The sequence below is a fragment of the Aspergillus niger genome (genome assembly GCF_000002855.4).
Source record: "Aspergillus niger supercontig An02".
NCBI lineage: Eukaryota > Fungi > Ascomycota > Eurotiomycetes > Eurotiales > Aspergillaceae > Aspergillus > Aspergillus niger.
The window spans coordinates 2561164-2578419 of NT_166519.1; the positions used below are offsets into that span (position 1 = coordinate 2561164).

A 17256-nucleotide genomic window follows, 5' to 3' on the forward strand; every position below is an offset into this window, starting at 1 on the left:
GCTGGGGTGTGATTTGTGGTTGTGATGTCGTGTGCCTTGGTTGTCTTGGTTTAGTAGGCGGCGGGAAGATTGGTGTAATGGTATGTACGCTATTTCGGGCAGGTAGGTAAGGTACTTTTTGGTAGTTCGGTAGTTTTCAATGTCACTACTCAGGATGAGGGTGTGCTATGGAGACATTATGTTTATGCTTCTTGTTGAATAGGACTTGAGTGTAATTGGATGGTAGGTCGTAATGTTGAGATGAGAACTAGTCTGTGACTACCATTGGGACATCTTCCGTGTCTAGAATATTCAATCGTAAGTTGAGCATTGTTTATACTAAATATTACATGAGGTTGAATCCTACTCCGAATTATTGATGATATGTGAGTTACATTGATTTCGCCCACGTGGTGGAATAGTAGTATCATAGCGTCCTGCCCTGCGCTAACAAGCTGTAGGGGTTCGAATACCAGGGACCATGTCCTACGCTCCATCATTACGAAGGAGTACCAAGGTACCATTCATGCCTGCTGCATACCACGTGCGGAGTTGCTACTAACAACTCGAGTAGTTATTTGGCTTAACTAGGACATCGCCAGTCAGCCAAACTCTCATCATCTTGACGATCATCTATAGTATCAGCTTGCATACAAGGTGAGCAAAGAACGGAACACACGCCACCGAGCTATTAAAAGGCGTCAGTGCGCCGTTCATGGTATGTAGGCTTCTTTGAAGCTCACTGGCGAAGAATGCAGATCTGGATGCGGATCGTAAACCTATAGAAGGGTAGAGCATCTGCGCGGGGTAGCTATCATCTCGCAGATGTCGCCAGGCTGGACATTATTTGTTGCAGCAATGGAGCTTTGACGCACTGAATTCACGTCCACCCGGATAGCTATCCATTGCAGCAAATAATTTTGATGGACCAAGGGAACGCCGAATATCGCTCTTCGGGCCATACCGTTGTCGGTAAGCTTTCTCGAGGACAAAGCGCGGACCACATTCAGACACTGTCTAGAATTTGCAGACACACACGGATGAGAGTATCGCTGGTTGCATTGGCATATAATCTTTGTAGAGGCCAATGTAGCGAATACGAAGCCAGGAAGAAGTGGTCTCCCGCGGAGAACCCTGCCATCAGCATCACTATGATAATCGTGCGATCTTCCCGCCCATGATTGTCGCTGCGGTGCAGCTGGTGGCTGCAGGCATGCGAAGTGATACGTTGAGAAGGCCCGGGGGTTTATCGGCCCCAGGCAGCCAGGCCGGGTGTCACATGAGACTGGTGACGTCACGGGAAGACAGCTTTCCCCAGATTTGCCCCGAATTGGTCCAAGCGGAGACAGTTTCTGGTACGTGTCTCGAGAGTGAACTTATGGTTCTTCTTATCATGGCAGAGTACGTCCCTTTTCCGGTCGCGATTGATGTTCTCCTCAAACGGAGAAAATAGAAAACTCTTCACGGGTTCCTGAGGGGCAGGTTCAATTTCCCATTGTGCCACCAACAAGCCGCTCGGGTGTCTGAACCCCCTGTAGGGAGGCGGCTCGACTAGCTCCCAACAACAATGTAAAACAAAACTCACCCCCTCTTCCACCCAAGCAGTAGGCGCGCGATGGGCGCAGACAGCAGGGTCGTGCAAGTCCGAGCTTCCAGCTGGAACGTTGCAACCCATCATCATCTGGTCGGATGATTCTGCAATCGACAGACCAACCGGGGTTGTCATTTGCCGGGAGAGGTTCCTTTGGTGGTCCATCAACCAGAACCGGGGATGCGTCCGTGCAACTCCAAACCTTGGCTATAGCACGGGGGCCTTCGGTGAGCTTTTCCCGGCACCCTGGTCGGGCCATTGCGCGCAGGATGCTGTCTCGTAGCGTGAATTGAACCTGTTGGAGGAAAGGGAGTGAAATGAAAAGAATCGGAACCCCCTCCTTGCGGTCCCTGTGCCAACGATGGCGCGGTCCAACCACTTTCTCCCTGCTTGATTGATATTCCCTTCGTTTCCTGCCCCCCGCCACCCGCTGCCTGTTCTTCCCCCGCACGTCACCTTAACTTTTCTCCTCTTCCTCGAGCTTTGCTGAGCTTGCTGCCCCGGACGCGCTCGTCCCTCGGATCCTGCGCCAGTTGAAAGTATTAAGAATTACTCTTTACCTTCTCCTACCTCTCCTACAGCGCCGTCTTTCCCTTCCTATTCTTCCTTACTTCTTCTTTTCTTCTCTTTCGTTAATAAGCTATTCATAACCCTTCCAGCACTGCAGTCCCTCTGAGCGCTGTCAAGGCAAGCAAGCATGGCCAGTGAGGATAACGGCCAAGAGCCTATAAAGCGCGATGTTCGCAATCACATTCTATTCGAGGTAGCTACGGAAGTGGCCAACCGGGTGGGAGGCATTTACTCGGTGCTTAAGTCGAAAGCTCCCGTGACGACCGCAGAGTATGGCGACCGTTACACCCTGATCGGTCCTCTCAATCGTGCTTCGGCAGCTGTGGAGGTCGAGGAGTTGACTCCGTCGAATCCCCGCATGATTGAGACCATCCAGTCCATGAAGGAGCGTGGGATCGAGATCGTCTACGGTCGCTGGCTGATTGAGGGTGCTCCACGCGTGCTTCTTATCGATACAGGCACTGGCTACAAATATTTGGACGAGTGGAAAGGTGATCTCTGGAACGCAGCTGGTATCCCGTCCCCTTCCGCCGATAGCGAGACCAACGAAGCCATTGTGTTTGGCTACCTGGTGGCATGGTTCCTAGGCGAGGTACGTAACCTAAGCGCATGGACCGCTGACTGCACGTGCGTATATGCTAATGTTCATCTAACTAGTTCATCGCTCATGAGCGCCGCCGTGCGGTGGTGGCTCATTTTCACGAATGGCTTGCTGGTGTCGCTTTGCCGCTGACCAAGAAGCGGCATATGGATCTGACAACAATTTTCACCACCCACGCGACCTTGCTCGGTCGGTATCTGTGCGCTGGGTCTGTGGACTTCTATAACAATCTCCAGTACTTTGATGTTGACGCGGAAGCTGGCAAACGTGGGATCTACCACCGCTACTGTATTGAGCGAGCTGCCGCACACACAGCTGACGTCTTCACGACTGTGTCCCATATCACGGCCTTTGAGAGTGAGCATCTCCTTAAGCGGAAGCCTGATGGGGTGCTGCCCAACGGATTGAACGTGAAGAAGTTCTCGGCTGTACATGAATTCCAGAACCTACATTCGCAGTCCAAGGAGAAGATCAATGACTTTGTGCGGGGGCATTTCTATGGTCACAACAACTTTGACTTGGACAATACCCTCTACGTATTTACAGCTGGACGCTATGAGTTCCGAAACAAGGGTGTGGATATGTTCATCGAGGGCCTGGCGCGTTTGAATCACCGTCTGAAAGAGGCCGGTTCCAAGATGACCGTCGTCGCGTTTATCATCATGCCCGCTCAGACGTCATCCCTGACCGTCGAAGCTCTCAAGGGCCAAGCTGTTGTGAAGTCTCTGAAGGACACAATCGAGATGATCGAGAAGGGCATTGGGAGGCGAATGTACGAGCGGTGTCTTGCGTGGAAGGAAGGCGACAACATGCCGGACGAGAAAGATCTGATGGCTAGCCAGGATCGTGTGCTACTGCGCCGCAGGCTCTTCGCCATGAAGCGACACTCCCTGCCTCCGATTGTCACGCACAACATGTACAATGATCACGAAGACCCAATTCTGAACCAGATCCGTCGTGTCCAACTTTTCAACCACGAGTCAGACCGGGTCAAGGTTGTCTTCCACCCGGAGTTCCTGAACTCGTCCAACCCGGTGCTACCCTTGGACTATGACGACTTCGTTCGGGGTACTCATCTCGGAGTGTTCCCCTCGTACTACGAGCCTTGGGGATATACGCCGGCTGAATGCACCGTGATGGGTGTCCCGAGTATCACCACAAACCTGTCTGGTTTCGGTTGCTATATGGAGGAACTAATTGAGAATTCGTCCGACTACGGAATCTATATTGTGGACCGTCGGATGAAAGGCGTGGATGACTCAGTCAATCAACTGACGGAATTCATGTTCAACTTCACCCAGAAGAGTCGGCGCCAGCGGATCAACCAGCGGAACCGGACAGAGCGTCTGAGTGACCTCCTGGACTGGAAACGCATGGGCCTTGAGTATGTCAAGGCTCGGCAGTTGGCACTCCGTCGAGGTATGTGTATTTCCAAGCCACTATTGATTAGATTGCTCACACGTTCATGCAGCCTATCCTTCGTCTTTCGGCACGCCTGATGATGTTTACGACGTAATCGGTGGCACGGAGCAGAAGATATCGCGACCATTATCCGTACCCGGATCCCCGCGAGATCGTTCTGGTATGATGACTCCCGGGGATTTTGCCTCTTTGCAGGAGGTGAAAGAAGGCCTGAGTACGGAGGACTATGTCGCATGGCGACTGCCGTAAGTCCACCACCCCACCCCCTTGGGTGAATGAATGACACAAGGAGCGCTGATGCTGATAAACTGGCTGTCTAGAACTAGCGAGGAAGAGGAGCCAGATGACCAGTATTTCCCGCTCACCCTGCGCACGAAGAAGAATACCGACCGTCCGGCGTCGCCGCTCGATCAGCTGTCGGTCAATGGTGACAGTTGATCGACTGGTGAGATAGCGCGGTGCGACAGTCTGGAATTCTGAATAGCCTGCATATTCGAGGTACCGTTCTTGGTGGAATGATCGTGTTCGCGTTTACTTGCTCTCACTAATCGCCCGCGTGTGAAATACTGCTTTTGGTCACCCACCTGCTATTGTTATCCAAAGCAAGCTTCATTCAGAAAAGATGGTAGCTGATTTAGCCCATCGAGCTCTGATCAGCATGGCATTTCACTTTGTTGTTCCATTTTTTTCATCTTGCATTGCTCGTTTCCTCCATTCTTGCATTGTTTTATCCCTTCTTTGCATATGTCATCACTGTTGTAGCCAGCGAATTGTATCTTCTGATTGGATTCTACCGCAGTAGGTCCAGGTTGAGATAGTCGAATGCACGATGAATATTGTATCCCTACAGTAACATACCATCACGAGCTCCGTGCTCCCGTCCATCGTATCCAGCCCGCCGACGCGGTAACCGATAATTCGTGCTGTTGAGAGCGACGATGCACAAGCAGCTAGGCTGATCATCCGATCCGAAGCAGAGCCAAGCAGATCCTTCCTCAAGAGTGTCTAGACCCGCCAGCCAGGACCGAAGACATCCGGTTGTTGAGACTAGCCTGGCCAACCATATAGAGTTGAGTCATAATAACCTTGTCCGTTGTGCTTCCGAGCGGGTCTCGAAGCGGGGGAGAGGATGAGACAAGGTTCATGATGAGGTGGTTACTGCTGGAGAACCGGAAAAGAACGCCAGGAGCACACCACTCCGGCGACAGGATCTCCAATGAGGCATCTGCTTCGTTTTCGTGGGGGTCCTGGATGTGTTTCTCGGTGAGGGAAGACGACAATCGCGGATCCTAACTTAGTAGTGGGGGTTTAGTCCAGGGTCTCGCTTGACCCCGCTGCTTCCCATTTATGCCACGTCTTCTCCCTCCTCTCTCGCTTGCTTTCCTTTCCCTTCATCTTCCCATCTTCTCACTATCTATCTTCAGTTATATTGTTTCCGAATAACTTACTTCTTCTTCCCCAACAACTTCCTCGTTAACCGTCCGGTACGACTCACAATGAGGCCGCGCACGCAGGATCAGACTCCGGGTCTTTTCGCTATGGGTTCAGATGGGTCAAGGTATCGTACAATAGTATAACAGTCACTGCTCGCGCATGACAGGTGTTCGGCTCGTGCTTCTGTTCCTTTCCTTCTGGTTTGGACAGGAGCGCGGTCGTTCTGAGATTATACTGTCAAAACTTGATCTAGATAATACTAGCGAAAGGACATGCGTGGCACTGATTGTCCCCTACTATTTGACCTACAGAAGACGAGAGGGATCTCGCATCCCTCTCTGTTGCTGACAGTTTCCAGACCTTTGCAATTACCCTCGACCTGAGTGTATTTGTGCCAAAATGTCTACTGACAAGATCACCTTCCTGACCAACTGGTATGGATTGGGATCTCTATTTTGATTTTTAGAAACAGGTCACAGAATATATGCTAAATCATGCGTTCTCTTAAGGCACGCGACCCCGTATCACGCCCCCCTATACCTCGCCCAGAGCAAGGGCTACTTCAAGGAAGAGGGCCTTAAAGTTGCTCTCCTGGAGCCCAATGACCCCTCCGATGTCACCGAGATCATCGGCAGCGGCAAAGTTGACATGGGCTTCAAGGCTATGATCCATACCCTTGCTGTATGAGCTACCTTGCCTCTCCCCCGTTCTTCAAATCCTATACAACCAGCATCTAACCAAAACAACAGGCCAAGGCCCGCAACTTCCCCGTCACCTCGATTGGTTCTCTCCTCGACGAGCCCTTCACTGGCGTCGTCTACCTCAAGGACAGCGGAATCACCGAAGACTTCCGCTCCCTGAAGGGCAAGAAGATCGGCTACGTCGGCGAATTCGGCAAGGTTCGCCTTCCCTCCTCCCTTCCATTCCACCACCATAACCTAACCAACCCACTCCACAGATCCAAATCGACGAGCTCACCAAATACTACGGCATGACCGCCGACGACTACACCGCCGTCCGCTGCGGCATGAACGTAACCAAAGCCATCATCCGCGGCGACATCGACGCAGGCATTGGCCTCGAGAACGTGCAGATGGTCGAGCTCGCCGAGTGGCTCGCCACGCAGGGCCGACCCCGCGACGACGTGCAAATGCTGCGCATCGACCAGCTCGCCGAGCTCGGATGCTGCTGCTTCTGCTCGATCCTGTACATCGCCAACGACGCCTTCCTGGCCGCCAACCCGGAGAAAGTGCAGAAGTTCATGCGGGCTGTCAAGCGCGCTACGGACTACGTTCTGGCTGAACCCGCCCGCGCTTTCGAGGAGTACGTTGACATGAAGCCGATCATGGGCACTCCGGTTAACCGGAAGATCTTTGAGCGTTCGTTCGCGTACTTCAGTCGTGACTTGAAGAATGTTAGCCGCGACTGGGCTAAGGTGACCAACTATGGCAAGCGGTTGGGCATTCTGAGTGCTGATTTCGTGGCGAACTACACTAACGACTATTTGTCGTGGGGCTTGGATGCTGACTCGACTGATCCCCTGGGGGATCAGAAGCGCATGGCTGAGTTGCAGAAGAAGGTCGCTGCCGAGGGTGGTTACAAGCGGTTGGAGGTTGCTTCTTCGGCTTGATTGATTATCAGCTCGGTGGAGCAGCTTGCTCGCTTGACACTCTAGGAACAGGGATGATTCTTATGTAACGGTCGTTTACGAGTCTAGCTGGATGTGCTAGCTTACGCACTCTTTTAGTATGACAGCAATATATCATACGATCTTTTGAGACATGAAACCAAATCTTTGTAGTGATCCGTAAGAAAGCAAGAGTAAACCAAGTCAGGCTAGTATCTACATAACTATATCCAAAACAGATGAGATATATTGCTGTACACATGGACTACTCGCTATACATGCATGTACAATCCCAGAAAATCCTCCATCACCTCCTAACGACATCCATACTCCCCGCCCTTTCCACATCCGGCCCCGAACCCAAGACCTGATCTCCCAATAATGCCGAAAACTCAACACTATCCTCTACCTCTGCATCACTCAGATCCATGCTCCCACCCGAACGATTCAAAGGCTGGAAGGTCCCGCGTTCTTTATCATTCCATCGATGGCTCCGTACCCAAGACACAAGATAGCCCTTCCTGACGCCGAACCATAAAAACGCGCCAATCGCTGCCGTGGAAAACAACGCAATCGTGAGGAATATGAGAATGGCATAGACTGTCTCACGGTCCACAAAGAAGGATTCGTCGCTATCACCACTCACTACGACTGCTTCGTTGGAAGTAGGATCCCATCTTGCTAACTTGCTAGCGGCAAGAGTCTCGCCCTTTGCATTGACGGCGCGAACGCGCAAGTATTCGAACTTTGCGTCGTTCGGAATGGGGATGACTGTCTCGAAGCCATCTTTAGGCACTGCTGAGAGGAAGGTGGGCTGTGCTGTTTCTGAGATCTTTTCGTTGGTGCCTTCTAGCACCCAGTGCGTGACTTCGGTGGCGCCGTTCCAACTGGCTGCTGCGCGGTAGGCGTAGACCTCAAAGTCCGGGAGGGTGTTAGGCGTGCCGACCCAGGAGTGTTTGAAAGTGCGATAGGAGATGACTTTGCCTCTGCTGAAGTCTCGCTCAGGTGCGAAGTGGGCGTGGCAGAGGACTTCGCCGTCCATGCTGAATTCCGTCCATGCGGCGCTGAAGCCGTATCCGACAAGGACGTTGCCGCTGTCGAGGACCTGGATGGAGCCCTGGGATTGGCTTTTTATAGGAGATGTGTTCCAGTACTCGTGGCGCACTTGAACGGTCATGTTGGTTTCGTCGATGTCGAGGTAGAGGCCTCTACTTGGGTATTGGGGTGCGCCTCTGCCGCGAGATGAATTGTCAAGGAGGGTGATTGCCGTGCCGTTGTCGCGGAAGCGTGCGTGGTGTTGCCAGGTGAAATTAGTAGCTGCGCCGCCTGAAAGATCGGTGAAATTGCTTCGCTTGCCGCCTAGAGTCCAGATAGTCTCACCTGTGCGACCGTCGATATAGATCAGGCAGTTGCAGTAGCGGGCTGAAACAAGAAAATTGCCTTTTGCGTCTTTGTCGATGCTGTTGATATGAAAGTAGTCCCACGGGCGTTTCTCATCGTCCCCCGAGCCTTCGGGACCTCTATAGACGTCGGCGATGTCGAAGTGTTCGGAGGCTCGCCATTCGAAGAGGAGTTCTTTCGTCTCAATGTTAACTTCTTGGAACGTGCCATCCCATATCCAGCCATTCTCAGGACCGCCAGCGACCCGGATATCTGCCGGGCGGATGTCATAGATAGTGTAAACTGCGGTCTCGTCGAGGGTTATGTGGAACTCGTGAAGATCTGCTGCGAGTCCATTCGCACCACTGAGGGTGAATGCTTCCTGGTACGACGAGTCTAGCTTTATTGGAGACCTTAGTCTTGCTTTGCCCCATTACTATGCGGAATAGAGGTGGTGCCGTACCATGTAGTATGTGCCCTCGCCGTGTCCCACCCTACTGTCGTCGCCCACCCAGAACGTTAAATAATCCTGGCCCTTATAGTTGTAGACATTGAAATTGTAGGTGTGCCCGTATGGCTTCGTCCAGACCAAGCGACCCTTCTGGTCTAGAATCATCGGCCCGGGTTTATGCACGCTATACCCGCGCGGAGAGATGAAGTAATACTGGTCATCTTTGCATTGTGGCCCATACTGCAAAAAGTTGACGACTGCGCCTACGGTGGAAGTCGAACGGTAAGTCTCAATAGGCCATGGTCCCATGCCACCCTGTTCGTACCGTTCGGAGTCGAAATAGGGTCCTACATCTGCCAAGGCAGAGGCCAGGAACAGGAACGCCGCTAGCGCGACGGTTAGAGTGCCCGGAATCATGGCGCAAGGGGCGGATAGTTCAGCGCTCAGGAGACATGTGTTAAACTGCACAAAGGCAGCGCTGCTTGACAAATATAACGCCTCAACGGCGAGCACAAGATATGAAAGAGAGTCAGGGGAAGGAGGGCATGATGATCATAGGGGAAGACAGGTAGGGAGCTGGCACGATTTTCAAGACCTCGATGGGGGCGCGGGAGATCCACCGTGCCCATCGGCAGTGGCTTGCTTCAAAGCCAGCAACAGCAGACTAGCCAGACGAAGGCAGGCTAAATGGCCAAATCATTTCTACACCAGGATTACTTGTAATGGCCAGAGCAAGTGTGAATTGATTCATCCAGCGAGTCAGTGGATGCTGTTGGGTATGGTGAGGAGGTCCCGGTGATATTTTCCTTGTTGGGACAGGCGCGAATGTCCCACAGCAAAGAATGGATGGAACAAGAAGCTCTGCCGGCCAATGCTTAGGCTCGGGTTCCCTCAATGGCTGGTATTTGCTCTTTATCATTACACCCCTGTGAAGAGGACACGGAAGTCCGATGGGTTAAGAGTGAGGAGTGGAATATCACTGGCATGATTCAAGTCGCTGTAATTAAGCCTTTTAGCTGGGATTCATCAACCAAGCACAACTGGATGGGCAACGTCCCACTCTGTCCGACGTAGCCGGTTGGTCCTGCTCGATAATAATAGTCTCCAATCGCCAGTGCCTAATTGGAGGCACTGCGTTGGTAGTTTGGACGAGTCCGACTCCACTCGGCGCCACAGCCTTCTGAATATATTGAGTTAGATTGGAGTTCTGAGGGGTATCTAGTCCTGCCTAGGAGGGTGTGAGTAATGAGATATCGGGACATGGCCGGGACAAGGAGGTCATGGTCATTGCTAGACCTTCAGTTGCTAAAACCCCAGGCAGATTAGATTCTGTAAAGAAGTAGTAGTAGCAAGGATAGTTGAGGACGAGTTGAAGACGAAGTTGAGGAAATGGCAGGTACAAGTCAGGTGGTATCCACGTGGATGGATCCTTTCTTTTTACCATACCAAGTGTCTATTCTCTACATTTCTGGCCTTTCCACTACTAACCGCGCTATCGCAACATCTAGCACGCCACCCTCAGAAATGCTCACGTCATATCAGTTCTAGCCCTGAGTACGTATATTGGTACATTGTATCTAGCAGAAACTGCAGAGCCGATCCCTTCGGCAACGTTTGGCCCGAGATGTTGGTGCGGAGATCGACACGGACACCACTGTTCAAGATCGTGGCACCTCATTGCTGGGCTTTAATGTTCGTTGCGCAATTTGATTCGTGGAATGCCGTCTGTAAAAGACGCTGTAACCCCTCTGCCTTCACGGTTGGAGATGTGAGGGGTGTACGAGGTTTATAAGAGACAAATCCAGGCTACCATGAATAGCGGATTCGGAAAATTGCTGGAAGATGACATTTCCGCTACGCAGACTAACACTGCATCGTCATCATGCGACCTTCACTAGCCTTGGCGAATCTCAGCCTAGTCCCTTATCTTTTCTCCAACACTGGCGAAGCTAGGATATCCCCCAAGTCTCCACCCTCCATTGACCGGGCAGGAGTAGTATCCCGGTTCAATCCTTGCCGCAATGCCAGCTCGAAGAGCACCCCGATGCAGGTGGGAAATGGGGACTTTGCATTCGGAGCAGATATTACGGGGCTACAGACCTTTCTCCCATACGGTATCCTTTCTTCCTGGGGATGGCATAATTCGTCACTGCCTGCGAACTCCACACCATCGGATTTCACGGGATTGGACTGGTGGACGCATGATCGGCTAGTGAATTATGATATGCCCAATCCTGCAGAGCCAGACATTTCTCAGTGGTTGATTGCAAATCCGCATCGTATCAACCTAGGTCGCATCGGATTGGTTTTCGGGGGAGATTACAGCAATTACACTGAAGAAGACCTGCAGAATAAGACGCAAAACTGGATATTTACCGGGGTTTTCTGCAGTCAAATTTCACTATTGATGGCCATCTGATCACCATCACCACCAGTGGTGATCCAGAATCGGACACGATAGCATTACGCTTGAATTCCGAACTGTGGCGCTAGGCCCGTCTAGGGGTCTTCCTTGACTACCCGTATGCTACGGACGAGAATAAGTTCGAGGCCCCATTTGTTGGCGATTGGACCGCTGTCTAAATACACGACGGTCTTGCACCATGCAGGAAATGAAAATCAAGCCCAGGTGCAGCACACTTCTCGACAACACCACCTACTACACCACATTACAGTGGCGTGGTAGTAATGTGTCTATTTCCAGAGTCCCCGATTCTCATCGATACGTCTTGCAGCCAAACGGGGACCACACAAGAGAATTTGAACTCACAGCAACCTTCTCTCCTAGAGAGGGCTTTCAATCTTCTTCGCTATCTTTCGATGCAATCATTGCACGATCTCAGCAATGGTGGACGGGCTATTGGGAGACCGGAGCCTTCGTAGATCTGATGGGAGCCGGGAATGCAACGGCAGATGAAATACAACGACGCGTGATACTGTCCCAATACTTGCTGGCAGTCAATGAGGCCGGACACGATCCGCCACAAGAATCAGGGTTAGTAAATAACGGATGGTATGGCAAGTTTCACATGGAGATGTATCTATGGCATTCTGCTCATTGGACTCCGTGGGGCAAACTCCCTTTGCTGGAGCGGAGCATCGGTGTCTACAATCGGTTCCTTCCCTCATCGACGCAAAGGGCAGCCGACCAGGGATACAGCGGCTTGAGATGGGGCAAGATGAGCGACCCAAGCGGGAGATCTGCCCCAGGCGAAATCAACGCCCTGCTCATATGGCAGCAACCCCATGTCTTTTACTTCGCAGAGACGGAGTATCAGTCTGCACGGCATGCAGGAAGAAACATGGAAGATGTCCTAGCGAAATGGGACTACGTACTGACCGAGTCGGCAGACTTCATGGCATCTTATGCCTTCTGGAATACCTCCACAAACGTATATGATCTCGGTCCTCCGATGTACCCAGTCTCGGAGAATACACCACCGAACAGCACCCGAAATCCCACCTTCGAGTTGGCATACTGGCACTTCGGTCTCGACGTAGCCATATCCTGGAAAGCCCGACGTGGCCAGCAAGCTCCCCAGGCATGGACACACGTCAAAGACAACCTCGCACCATTACCGGTAGTATATGCTGTAAACGAAACAACGGGCGAGAAAGTTCTCACATATACACTGTACGAGGGCATCCCAAGCATGTGGACAGACCCCGACACAGTCACCGATCACCCAGCACTCACTGGCATCTACGGTCTCCTACCCCCCACGGCAGCGGTGAACCAAACACTCGTATCGGCGACCGCGGCCCAAGTCGCCAGTGATTGGAACTTTACAACCTGCTGGGGCTGGGACTTTCCCATGCTGGCGATGAATGCAGCAAGGCTGGGAGACGTAGACGCCGCAGTGCGGTATTTGGTGCACCCGAATTCTGAATTTGACGACGTGGGTATGCCAGTGGGGACCAAGGCACCGACCCCTTATTTTCCTGGAAGTTCGGCCCTCTTGTTGGCTGTTGCGATGATGGCTGGGGGTTGGGATGCTGCAACTAACAGCAGTCAGCAGGACTTTGCGCCCGGGTTTCCGGCCAAATGGAATGTTCGTGCTGAGGGGTTTGGGCAGATGCTGTAGGATCAGGATGCGACTACTGTACGGTCAACATTCGTAAATCGATAGGGGACAGTTGCGTATGCAATGTACGTCTCAATAGTTCAGCTAATCTATCTCGATAGGGGTATGTAGGCACAATGTACGGGGAAATTATTATGTAGAGACAAGAAGATACGGCGGAGAAGGGTAGGCGGGTATATAGTTCCTCCGAAAAGAATCGCCGAAAGTCTTTGCTTATTTAGTGCGCTTGTAGATCTTCGCGAGGAAGGCCTCGAAGACCTCCTTCTTCAGACCCTCCGACTCGTTGATGCTGTTGATCTTGGTGCGGATTTCACCAACAACGCTCTCCTCGTGTTCCTTGTAGATCTTCTCCAAGTCGAGCTCCTTGTACAGGGCCTTGACCTTGGCCTCCAGCTCAGCGTCCTTACGACCGTAAGCAGTGTCAAGGACCTTGCGCTGCTCAGCGTTGCAACGCTGCAGAGCCTGGTTGACCAACCACGAGCACTTGTTATCCTGGATATCGGTACCAATCTTGCCAATGAAGGCGGGGTCACCGTAGGCATCAAGGTAGTCATCCTGGACCTGGAAGTACTGACCCAGGGGGATGAGGATGTCGTGGGCCTGACGCAGGTTCTCGGGGGTAGCGAGCTGGAGGTAGTGCAGGGCCAGAGCAACGGGGAGGTAGAAGCTGTAGTAGGCGGTCTTGTAGGTGACGATGAACATGTACTTCTCCATGGAGAAGTTGTCGAGGTTGACGTTGTCCTCGGGGGCGGTGATCAGGTCACACAGCTGGCCCAGCTCGGTCTGGTAGGTGGTCTCGTGGAAGAGCTCGACGAGGTCGATGTAGGCGGGGTGAGAGCGGAAGTACTTCTTCAGGATAATGTAGATGCCAGACTCGAGCAGGAAGGCGTCGTTGATAGCGATCAGTCCGACTCCTTCGTGCTTGTACCAGCAGGGCTGGCCGCGACGGGTGATGGAGCCGTCCATGATGTCGTCGCTAACCAGGAAGAAGGCCTGGAGCAGCTCGGTGAGCCAGCCCAGCAGACTGAGGTGCTTGAATTGCTCATCGGTCAGGGGCTTCTTCAGGAGAGCGAGACCGGTGTCGGGGACGGAGAGACCACGGTTGAGCTTTCCACCGGGGACGTTGACATTGAGGGCCTATTGAAGAGAAATAAGGATTAGAGATTGACTTTGGGGGCGAAAACTTAGGGAGGTCGGCACATACCTTCTCGAACCACTCGAGAGCGTTCTGGGGCAGCTTGTACTGCTTCGCATAGTTCAGAAGGTCTTCCCGCAAAGAGGGGAAGACGGCCTCGAAATCGGCACGGGCAGTGGTGGACATGGTTGCACGGCAGTACTAAGGAGGGGGAAAATTGGAGGAGGAAAAGAGTGAAGGTGAAAGGAAGAGCGGCGAGGAGAAAAAGAAGAAGAAGAAGAAGAAGAATGGAGAAGAACAATAGGCACGAAAGGAGGGGATCCAGATGGTGATGATCGTCCCAATTCGTCCAGTTAGTGGCCGGCCAGCCCAATTAGGAAAACCCCGCTGTTTGTTCTGTTTGCGCCGTCACCGCCCAAAAAGGAAGGCCATTCGAGATTCCCCGGAATCTTTTGGCGATGCGATGCTCTTCGCCGCGTCTCCTGCCTCTTTTTTGGACATTGTTTTCTGCCTGCTCTCTTGGCGCTGCTTATGCGCTCTAATTAGTTGACTCCCGTTGTCTCAGGTTCTCCTGACATCACCTGTCTCCACCGTATCTGGAGCGCGCAAGATCCACCAAGCAGCAATGCTCCTGGCGCGTCACTAACTATAGTTACTTACAGTCAACTCAGAAGAGCTCCGCAGCCCTTTCTTTGCTAAACGCGTGCGCATTAACGCGCGCAAACAACTTCGCTACCATGGCTGCTCAATTCACAGACGAGAATATCAAAGAGCTCAGGTTCCGGCTTGAAGATGCGGCGATCAAATGCTCCGAGCGTTGTTTATACCAATCCGCCAAATGGTACCGTTACAGGCATCACCCCGGCTCACCTCCATGAGCAGTCACTAACCTTGTGGGTCAGGGCAGCTGAAATGCTAGATTCAATCGTACCAATTGAGCAATACGACACCGATCCAGACTCCCCCATGGACTACCCCGACGCTCCTTCGAACCCCCAGAACCCTTATCTCCGAACACAAGATCCGCTCGAGGCCGCTCTCGAAGCGCAAGAGTCATACAAGTACCTCCTTGCGAAATCTTACTTTGACACCCGCGAATATGATCGCTGCGCCTCAGTCTTCCTCCCTCCGACCATCTCCCCCGTTCCCCTTACTTCAACGCCGCCGATTCCGAAGTCTAGACAGTCGTTGACTCCGCAGAAAGGGAAATCGAAGGCCTCAGCATATAGTGGTGTCAAAGATAATAGTGTAACCAGGAATCCATACCCAAAGCTCAGTCAGAAATCGCTGTTTCTCGCGTTGTATGCTAAGTATCTGGCGGGCGAGAAGCGCAAGGATGAAGAGACCGAAATGGTGTTGGGACCGGCAGACGGAGGTTCGACTGTCAACAAAGAATTACCAGATTTGGCGCGAGGATTAGAAGGATGGTTTACTGAGCGGCAAGACAAGGGACTGGAAGAGCGCAGCCAGGGATGGTTGGAGTATCTGTATGGTGTTATACTTCTTAAGGGACGAAATGAAGACGAGGCCAAGAAGTGGCTTATCCGGAGTGTTCATCTGAACCCATTTCACTGGGGCGCCTGGCAAGAACTAAACGACTTGCTTGCAAGCACAGAAGACGTACGTCCCGTTAAATATTCTCGCAGTCGCAGGTTGCTGATCGTTCTCGCAGTTGAACCAAGTGGTCAATCTTCTGCCCTTGAATATCATGACCCTCATATTCCGCGTATACTGCAGCCAGGAGCTGTATCAGGCCACCGAGGATACCTACCAGTCACTATCTGAACTGGAAACAATCTTCCCCACGAGTGCTTTCCTCAAGACCCAAAGAGCATTGTTATACTACCACTCAAAAGGTACGGCTGCACTACAAACACACATTGCATAGACAAGCTAACCTTTCCTATAGACTTTGAAGAAGCCTCCAGTATCTTCACAGACATCCTCGTTTCATCTCCCCACCGTCTCGACAGTCTCGACCACTACTCCAACATCCTATACGTGATGGGCGCGCGCCCGCAGCTCGCATTTGTCGCCCAAATCGCGACCGCAACGGACAAATTCCGCCCCGAAACATGCTGTGTAGTAGGAAACTACTACTCGCTCAAATCCGAGCACGAAAAAGCCGTCATGTATTTCCGCCGCGCCTTGACCCTGGACCGAAACTTCCTCTCAGCCTGGACCCTCATGGGCCACGAATACATCGAAATGAAAAACACCCACGCCGCAATCGAATCCTACCGTCGGGCAGTCGACGTCAACCGCAAAGACTACCGCGCCTGGTACGGTCTAGGCCAAGCCTACGAAGTACTCGACATGTCCTTCTACGCCCTATTCTACTACCAACGAGCCGCAGCGCTACGCCCCTACGACCCCAAAATGTGGCAAGCCGTAGGATCCTGCTACGCCAAAATGGGCCGCATCGAACAGAGCATCAAAGCGCTCAAACGAGCCCTCGTCGCTGGCTCCTACTACGCCGATGACTCCTCCCAAGTAGGAGGAGGAGGACCAGAGCGGAAGATACTCGACCCCGAAACCCTCCACCAGATCGCCACGCTGTACGAACGTCTTGGCGATGACGAAGAAGCGGCCTCGTACATGGAACTCACGCTTCAGCAAGAGTCAGGCCAAGTGATCCAGGAAGATGAAGACATCTCATCTGATAATGATGACGACGACAACCAATCTGGGACGGAGGGGCAGTCTAGCTCAAGACGGATGCGCAAGTCGTCGACTCAGCAGAATGAGGATGAGGATGACACTTGGCATGGAACGGGCGTCACAGCTACTACTTCCAAGGCTAGGTTGTGGCTTGCGCGGTGGTCTCTGCGTAATGGGGACCTTGAGCGTGCAGATCAGCTGGCTGGTGAGTTGTGTCAAGATGGGGTTGAGGTTGAAGAGGCGAAGGCTTTGATGAGGGATGTTCGCGCGCGGAGAGAAGGGGATGAGTGATCGTTGTTATTGTTGTCATAGGTTGGGGA

The 17256-nt window shown here is 52.4% G+C and overlaps 8 protein-coding genes across 8 annotated transcripts; 5 read left to right on the forward strand and 3 right to left on the reverse strand.

Moving 5' to 3' along the window:
• Positions 1-460: 460 nt before the first annotated feature.
• Positions 461-1432, forward strand: An02g10290 (hypothetical protein; the record flags this gene model as incomplete). The annotated part of the gene is made up of 4 exons (XM_059746558.1): positions 461-523; positions 647-697; positions 913-951; positions 1088-1432. The coding sequence occupies 4 exons, from the start codon at positions 461-463 to the stop codon at positions 1430-1432; spliced, it is 498 nt and encodes a 165-aa protein (XP_059603469.1).
• Positions 1433-1463: 31 nt separating this feature from the next.
• Positions 1464-1829, reverse strand: An02g10300 (hypothetical protein; the record flags this gene model as incomplete). Its single annotated transcript, XM_059746559.1, is given in 3 exon segments — positions 1464-1511; positions 1565-1674; positions 1694-1829. The coding sequence occupies 3 exon segments, from the start codon at positions 1827-1829 to the stop codon at positions 1464-1466; spliced, it is 294 nt and encodes a 97-aa protein (XP_059603470.1).
• Positions 1830-2267: 438 nt separating this feature from the next.
• On the forward strand, positions 2268-4601 carry An02g10310 (uncharacterized protein; the record flags this gene model as incomplete). The annotated part of the gene is made up of 4 exons (XM_001400122.3): positions 2268-2732; positions 2798-4160; positions 4213-4408; positions 4484-4601. The coding sequence occupies 4 exons, from the start codon at positions 2268-2270 to the stop codon at positions 4599-4601; spliced, it is 2142 nt and encodes a 713-aa protein (XP_001400159.1).
• Positions 4602-5996: 1395 nt separating this feature from the next.
• Positions 5997-7227, forward strand: An02g10320 (uncharacterized protein; the record flags this gene model as incomplete). Its single annotated transcript, XM_001400123.3, has 4 exons — positions 5997-6031; positions 6107-6278; positions 6347-6496; positions 6556-7227. The coding sequence occupies 4 exons, from the start codon at positions 5997-5999 to the stop codon at positions 7225-7227; spliced, it is 1029 nt and encodes a 342-aa protein (XP_001400160.1).
• A 304-nt stretch (positions 7228-7531) lies between these two features.
• On the reverse strand, positions 7532-9472 carry An02g10330 (uncharacterized protein; the record flags this gene model as incomplete). The annotated part of the gene is made up of 2 exons (XM_059746560.1): positions 7532-8986; positions 9068-9472. 2 exons carry the CDS (start codon positions 9470-9472, stop codon positions 7532-7534), a joined length of 1860 nt encoding a protein of 619 aa, XP_059603471.1.
• Positions 9473-10937: 1465 nt separating this feature from the next.
• An02g10340 (hypothetical protein) lies at positions 10938-13140 on the forward strand (the record flags this gene model as incomplete). Its single annotated transcript, XM_001400125.3, has 2 exons — positions 10938-11435; positions 11731-13140. 2 exons carry the CDS (start codon positions 10938-10940, stop codon positions 13138-13140), a joined length of 1908 nt encoding a protein of 635 aa, XP_001400162.3.
• Positions 13141-13353: 213 nt separating this feature from the next.
• On the reverse strand, positions 13354-14461 carry An02g10350 (uncharacterized protein; the record flags this gene model as incomplete). The annotated part of the gene is made up of 2 exons (XM_001400126.3): positions 13354-14277; positions 14345-14461. The coding sequence occupies 2 exons, from the start codon at positions 14459-14461 to the stop codon at positions 13354-13356; spliced, it is 1041 nt and encodes a 346-aa protein (XP_001400163.1).
• A 606-nt stretch (positions 14462-15067) lies between these two features.
• On the forward strand, positions 15068-17227 carry An02g10360 (uncharacterized protein; the record flags this gene model as incomplete). The annotated part of the gene is made up of 6 exons (XM_059746561.1): positions 15068-15391; positions 15476-15508; positions 15557-15895; positions 15948-16131; positions 16185-16896; positions 17080-17227. 6 exons carry the CDS (start codon positions 15068-15070, stop codon positions 17225-17227), a joined length of 1740 nt encoding a protein of 579 aa, XP_059603472.1.
• Positions 17228-17256: the final 29 nt, after the last annotated feature.